Source organism: Hemibagrus wyckioides, linkage group LG03 (genome assembly GCF_019097595.1).
Source record: "Hemibagrus wyckioides isolate EC202008001 linkage group LG03, SWU_Hwy_1.0, whole genome shotgun sequence".
Taxonomy (NCBI): domain Eukaryota; kingdom Metazoa; phylum Chordata; class Actinopteri; order Siluriformes; family Bagridae; genus Hemibagrus; species Hemibagrus wyckioides.
Window position 1 is genome coordinate 19,939,823 of NC_080712.1, and position 7,987 is coordinate 19,947,809.

General features: G+C 38.7%; 1 protein-coding gene across 1 annotated transcript in view; it reads right to left on the reverse strand.

Moving 5' to 3' along the window:
* The window catches only part of LOC131351035 (spermatogenesis-associated protein 48), a 7,572-nt gene extending 4,201 nt beyond the window's left edge, over nucleotides 1–3,371 (reverse strand). The window contains exons 1-5 of the mRNA XM_058386134.1: nucleotides 2,784–3,371; nucleotides 1,695–1,762; nucleotides 701–774; nucleotides 314–443; nucleotides 127–194 (exon numbers count right to left, since the gene is read on the reverse strand). Coding sequence (XP_058242117.1) covers nucleotides 127–194; nucleotides 314–443; nucleotides 701–774; nucleotides 1,695–1,762; nucleotides 2,784–3,240 — 797 coding nt within the window. The 5' untranslated portion in view covers nucleotides 3,241–3,371. The remainder of the gene's footprint in view (nucleotides 1–126; nucleotides 195–313; nucleotides 444–700; nucleotides 775–1,694; nucleotides 1,763–2,783) is intronic.
* Nucleotides 3,372–7,987: the final 4,616 nt, after the last annotated feature.

Here is a 7,987-nt window from a genome sequence, read left to right on the forward strand (position 1 = left end):
CTCTGTTATAACATATTACTCAGTTACTGATGCAATATTAAAGGTCACATGTTCTAGGCATGCTCATTATACAAAATAAAGAGCAACAATTACTAAGAAAATTAAAATGTTACACAAGTCACTTACAAACTGAAGGGCTTCTTCACATTATATGAGGCACGGATTTGATGCCTATTCCAATGAGGTCCAATAGTCTTGAAGACAAACATGGACATAAACTGAGCAGGAGAAGAGCCTACAGAGCTACATGGTAATGGGTATACATGGAGTCACACATGTGTTAACTGAATGTAAAAAAAAACAAAAAACTAACCTGCCATAGTTCAGGTCTGCTATTATATCTCTTCAAAGTGAAGCACTGACTTACAGGATCTGCCATTTTCTCAAGTGGTGGCTTCAGAGGAGGGGTTAACTTAGTGTCCCACTGTTTATCCGTGCAACTTCTATAAACAGATTATAACTCATAATATTCATATATAAGTGCCTTATAAAAATTTTAAAGCTATCTAATAACACAAAGCTGAATGTCTTTGTGCTCTGGTATATATACAGAAGTATACAGAAGTTTATTTACTTTACTTTACTTATTTACTGATAATCTTAATTAAGTAAGAAATGACTGTAGAGACTGTAGTGTGCAAGAAATGGCAGATTAAAAAAGACAATGCTTGCTCTAAAGGCACCAACAGAAATCCTTAACCTTTGAGCTTCTGGTGTGTAGATGTTCTGCAAAGCCTTGTCCAGTGATTTAGGGGAAACAGAGGTATATGCATCCTAGATGAGTAAAAAAAGATAGAAGGGCCATAATATTATACCCAGTATGGGAACTATAAACATTTTGAAAATACAATAGATCAGAGCTTCCCAAACTTCAGAGGAGTAAGGCCCCCCAAATACATAGCAAAAGCTCCACGACCCCCCCCCCAACCTCTTTGTTTAAAAAATACAGTATACTGATTAATAGTATAAAGATATATAGATAGATATTAGATATATTTAATAAAGCAGATTGTCTCTTTGCACAAAATTATCAACATTTATTAACCAGTTTATAAGAATTTCATGTGAATTATGAGAACTACCATAAAATGTAATATTTTTATATCCTGGTGAAAATAAGATGATGTAAACATTCTTTACAAATATATTTAAATCCTTAACACTACATACCGTCTGCATACTATTTACAATTATATTGAATCAAAGTGTGTAACAGAAGCTTTTTATATTCTATTCTAAAATATTTTAATTTTAATATTTTAATTTAGCCTAGCTACGGCCCCCCTGCAATACCGCAACGGCCCACCAGGGGGCCGCGGCCCACAGTTTGGGAAGCACCGCAATAGATAAATGTAAGCTATATAATTAGATATAGTTCCTACCTACTTAAAGTAGTCACCCTGAACATTACAGCTGAGAATGCTGCTTGCATAAACAAGTAGAGACTACTAAGTGAACATCACTCTCTTTAACCTCTTTAAACTCCTGAGCCAGGTATCTAATGTGTCCCTGATAGCTTGTTACAAGTCCTTCATGAGCTGGGAGGAACTAAAATCTAATCTAACTCTAAACTAATCTAAGGATATTAAGGGTGGGTTTCAATATCTTTCCTGTAAATCCATCCTGCATCAAAACAGTACCATTTAACTACCATTGCCCCCTCCAACAATCCCACCCCCATTCCCACCACCTACCCTCTTCAGATCTTCACATCCCAGTGGACTAGTGGAACCTGGATCAGGTCTCTCCCTGCTGCTGTAGTCTTGTAAGTGCAAAGTATGCAAAATAAAAAATTAATGACTCTGACAATTACATATGAACCTATTAAGGAGGGCAACAAGTAAGGAATAAAACACTGCTTTCTTCACTAGCATCTCCTTTTTCCCTCACACTAATAAAGCATACACACACACACAGAAGGTGCAATATTCCCTATGCTTAGTAGACTATTAGAGACTCTTTACCTAAATTATTTAAAGAAGTTAAATAAACTTATGAAAACTTAGAGTATTTCCTTATATCAACAATTATATGTTTTTTTTGTCAAATAACAAGCTCATTTAATTTGCTTATTATTAGACCTAAATTCTGTAGATCGCCCATCAAATTGTCAGTGTTTATGAACTCTTTCTATAGATACTATACAATTAGGCATTAATGAGTCCACTATAAATACACTATATTGCCAAAAGTTTTGGGACATCTGCCTTTACATGCACATGAATGTACGGTAATATGTAGTTGGCCCACCCATTTCAGCTATAACAGCTTCAACTCTTCTGAGAAGGATTTCCACAAGGTTTAGGAGTGTGTTTATGGGAATTTTTGACCCTTCCTTTAGAGGCACATTTGTGTTCATCCCAATTCATCCCAAAGGTGTTCTATCAGGTTGAGGTCAGGACTCTGTGCAGGCCAGTTGAGTTCCTCCACACCAAACTCGCTCATCCATGTCTTTATGGATCTTGCTTTGTACAAATGGTGTGCAGTCATGTTGGAACAGGAAGGGGTCATCCCCAAACTGTTCAAACAAAGTTGGGAGCATGAAATTGTCCAAAATGTCTTGGTATGCTGAAGCATTAAGAGTTCCTTTCACTGGAACTAAGGGGTCAAGCCCAACCCCTGAAAAACAACACCTGAATTCAGTGATTTGGAGGGGTGTCCCAAAACTTTTGCCAATATAGTGTATTAATTAAAACCTGAGATTAGAATTGCAGCACGCGTTATGTAACAATTCTACAGCGCTGTGGTATAAAACTAAAGCAGTGATCTTATATTGCATTTACTTTTAGTCTTAGCTGGTGCAGTAATCTTGACTCTGGAGCTCCAGCATCTGTTCGCGGATTTCTCACACAACCCCGGTGAAGGTCTGAATGATGGCGTGTGAGTCTGTTGTGTCTCTGCCCTCAGATCAGACGGAGCAGTACACACTCTGTGTGTGAACATGTCCCCGTGGCCGAGTCCCAGGTCAGCGCGTGCGCCGGCGCTCAGGCGGCCAGAATGCGGCTCAGTGAGAGGAACATCATCCCGCAGAGGGGCAAGAGCAGCGTGGGGGCTCGGGGGAGAGGCCTGAGGCTGGATCTTAATAAAAGCATCGCTGTCTCTTGCTGTGAAGCTCTCGATGTCGTAGCGTCCTCTTTCATACGGTATATTCATATATCTGCATAAACACCTGCTCGTCGCAACGCGGTTTTGGCAGCAGGACTGCTGCAGGAGGCTCACCCTGGACCAGCTCTTCTTCATCAGCTCGGGTTAAAATAACCGATGTGGTCTTTTTCTGTGTTTTTGTGAGCTGTCTAAGACTCGATACGACAGAGCGTCAGTGTCATTTGTTGCCTAGAGACTGCGGTCGCGTCCAAAATGACACAGCTAGGCCTGCCAGGCAATCAGATCACGTGCTTAGGAAGTGATTAGAAAGGTATCAAGTGTGCAGACTATTGTGAGCATGTAAGTAATACTGTCGCCCATCTGGTCAGGGTACCACTTCATTTTGCATATTTGATCGCAGGCATAATAACAATAACTCTAGCTCACCTTTTCTTATCATTTAGTAGACTACGGTAGTAGGCCTGGCTAGTTTGGGACATAACTTGTCTTTTGTAAGACTAGTGATTTGTGGCAGGTGCCTTATACAAGTTGTATAGCAAACGTGTCTGAAGTTGAAACTTACATTTTAATTTACTGTTTCTGCAAAAAGACCTTCTTTTGATCAGAGTATATCTGCAACCGGAGAAAATTCTGTTTGAGAGGAGAAAAAACAGCTGCAATTGCAAAATGTGTCCACTAGGTGGGGATCATGTGCTAAGGACAGACCTGTTCACTAGGCTACAGCGAAGAGATTTGTACCCAGGCACTCAACCTTTAACTTGAGGCAAGTTTTCTAAAAGGTCATTTTAGTCTATGGTTAGATTATTTCAGGGTTAGTTAAATCAGGATTTGATTTTATTGATTTCAATCATAGCTTTGCTTTGTGTGTGGACATGGTGACAGGAAATGTGTGATTCTTTTGCCTGCGAAAGGTTTGCTTGTTTACTGTCAGACATTCTGTTTGTTACAGATCTTTTGTTTGAAAAATACATGAAAAACATTTACAGTCATGTAAAGATATTCCTTGTGCTCCCATATGCTTCACTACAGTAAGAGTTATGCCTGAGAGAGGCCTGAAGGAGGGTAAAGAGTTTGTGGGGGGGGGAAGTCATCCACAATGCTGCTGGATGCAATGTGTGGTGTAAATGTCTGTGATGGAGAAAAGAGAGACTTTGTTGATCTTCTCAGCTGTCCAGTATGTGTACTTAATTAAAAAAAAACATTACTATGTATTGTTTGACGATGTCAAAACATCCTATATAAAACTGGTTAAAAAGGAACTACAAACACACACACACACACACACACACACACACATACACATGCAGACTACTGGCATGGTTTTAGGAGATGGAAGGAAACCAGAGAACCCACAGAACACACGGGGAGCATATGAAACTTGTAATCGATAACCCTGGAGCTGTTATATGAAGTATGAATAGCAGCAAAATACTTGCTCAAGACAAGCAGGTCTGGCTTTATAATCATTTCTGTCCCATTGCACATTTACATTAGACTACATCCCACTGCTTTGCTAATGTTTCTCGCAGTACGACACAGTGCAATTATCAGTGCAGGTATATTTATATTCATGTCACTTGTAATGGGCAGAAACAAAGGACACTTGTAACAAAGAAAATGTTTGAAAAGCAGTTGAATGTACAGCAGATTTTATCAGGCTAGATCTGTACCTCTCCTTAGAGCTGAATTGGCTTACTAATGTGTTGGAGGTGCTGACGCATGAAGGTAGTTAGCAACAGCAGTGTCTAGATTTTCTATATGTTTGTTAGTCAGACTGAGAGTACATACACATGTTACCAGAACTACTTTTTTCTCCAGCACTGGAAAAATAAAATGACATATGACCAGAATTATAAGAAACCTTTTTGTATTGGTCTCTGTCTGATTCTAATCTTTGTTGTGTAACATTCTTAGTTTTCAAATTCATGTTTAAATGGGTTTTATTTTTTATTATTTTATATACACCAATCAGTCATAACATTATGAGCAGTGAGAGGTGAAGTGAATAGCACTGATGATCTCCTCATCATGGCACCTGTTAGTGGGTGGGATATATTAGGCAGCAAGTGAACATTTTGTCCTCAAAGTTGATGTGTTAGAAGCAGGAAAAATGGGCAAGCGTAAGGATTTGAGCGAGTTTGACAAGGGACAAATTGTGATGGCTAGACGACTGGATCAGAACATCTCCAAAACTGCAGCTCTTGTGGGGTGTTCCTGGTCTGCAGTGGTCAGTATCTATCAAAAGTGGTCCAAGGAAGGAACAGTGGTGAACCGGTGACAGGGTCATGGACGGCCAAGACTCACTGATACACGTGGGGAATGAAGGCTGGCCCGTGTGATCCGATCCAACAGACGAGCTACTGTTGCTCAAATTGCTGAAGAAGTTAATGCTGGTTCTGATAGTAAGGTGTCAGAATACACAGTGCATGACGGGTCAGGGCCGTTTTTTGACAGCAAAATAAAGACCAACACAATATTAGGCAGGTGGTCATAATGTTATGCCTGATCTGTGTAGTTCATAGTTGTGTAACTTCATTGCAATAGTTGAGTAAACCTGTATTAACTATTCTTACCAGGGAAATGTTAAAATAAAAAATGTTTAAAATTCTATGATTGGTCTTGTTTTCTTCACTAGAGATTTTTTAATTTATTCAAATCTTGAGAAGTTCTCAGTGATAAATAAATAACAGTGGAATGAGTCAGTGAACATGAGGTGTTTCTTGCTGCATATTAAAACAATGTTTCCCTTTCAAACTATAAAAACACACTGCAATACACTGCAGAGTTTATTTTTTCTTTGTTTATGTTTACATGGATATTTCATCTTATGAGAACATAGTCATGAGGAACAAATGTTGGCTGTTACCATTAGCCATCCCAACTAGCTAATAAGTGGAAAAGGGTAAGACTGCCTCCTATATAGTGTGATACATGTTGCATGTTAATTCATGAGTTTATATCATATGACCGTAAACAGGTTGGGTCATCATTATTATTACCAGCATGCTTGTTCTGAAATGTAAATCTGATCTTGGTTAACAATTAATGTAGCCCTACTGCTTTAGTATTTTGTACCAGATATTGATTATTCATAATCTAGTAATTCTTTGAGGATGCTTCTTTTTACTTAATATAAAATAATATTAATATTTTATTGTTTTAATATTTAGAAAAATGCAGTGAATTGGTGCTATATATCTAAACCTACACAGATAACTAAAATAAATGTTAATTAACATGACCAATGACTTGTATAAGCTTTTCATTAGTTCTGTCAAAATACACTCGCATATCACATTGTTAGAAACACTAATACTGGGTAGGACCTCGTATTGCTTTCAAAACAGCCTTTATTCTTTGTGGCATGGATTCCAGAAGATGTTGAAACATCCAATAAAACATTCGTACACTATTACACCACCTCCATCAGCTTGGACTATTGACACAAAGCAGGTAGGGTGCATGGATTCATGCAAATTCTGACACTACTATCTGTGTGCCTCAGCATAACAGGCTATGTTTTTCCAGTCTGCAAATCTTTTGGTACGTCTGTGCCCACTGCAGCCTCAGCTTTCTGTTCTTGGCTGACAGAAGTGGAACCTGATGTGGTCTCCTGCTGTTGTGCATTCTGATATGCTTTCCTGCTCACAATCGTTGTGCAGAACGGTTATCTGTTTTAGCCACTGCTTGCAGCTTTGGGGTAACCATGGATAAGCAACTGTCCTTTTCCTCACACGTTGCAAAATTGACATGCTCATGTCATTTTCTTCTTTACAACATCAGAAGGATTCAGATTAATTTTTATCCACACATGCTGCCCAGGTGCTTGTTCGGTCTCTTGTCTTTTCAAGTCTACCTCTGGGTGCAATTCATCCTCTGCAAATGATCCAAAATGCAGCTGTGTGGCTTGTTTTCAACCTTCCTAATTTCTCCCACACCACCCCATTGCTGTGCTTCTTTCACTGGTTTCCGGCATCTACACTTTAGATTCAAAACACTGCCTACAAAGCCAAAAATGGACCATCACCCTCTTACCTCAAAGCTCTCATCACTTCTCGCACTGCAAGACACTCCCTCAGATCTTCTAGCATTGTTTGACTGGTCCCACCATCTCTCAAGGTAAGTATTCATCAAGACTCTTCTCTTTTCTGGTACCTATAGGAGGTGGAATGAACTTCCCCTAGATGTCCAACCAGCTGAGTCACTGACTGTTTTCAAACGATGGGTGAAGACCTACTTCTTACTATAATACTTAAACCTGAAATTCTTTAACTAGTCAGCCAGTATTGCTGTATTTATTGACAGAGACCTCAAAGTACTTTTGTACTTCGCTCTGGATAAGGGTGTTTGCCAGAAGCCATAAATGTAAATAAAAGCCTGTGTTACTGTATGCTTTTTGTCAGCTCCAACCATTCTTCTGGCTATTATCTATTGACATCTCTCATCAACAAGGCATTTCTATCTACAGAACTGACACTCAGTGGATATTTTTTCTTTACTGCACCATTCTCAGTAAACTCTAGAGGCTTTGAGTGAAAATTCCAGGAGATCAGCTGTTATAGAAATACTCAAACTAGCCTGTCTGCCACCAACAACCATCAAAATCACTGAAAGCAGATTTTCCCCCATTCTGATGATTGATGTGAACATTGAAGTACACGACACTGCTGGCCTGTATCTGCACGATTTATGCATTTAATAAAATAAATGATATTAGATGTGTTTGTTATCTTTATTTTAAATATTTGATATTTATAAATGAACTGTAACATTTTAAATGTTAAAACACATTTAAAGTAAATGCTCAGCAAATATTTACACAAACTAATTAATGTTATTTGGCAAGGGATTGGGGCATATAACGCCCCCTCAAGTTAATTAT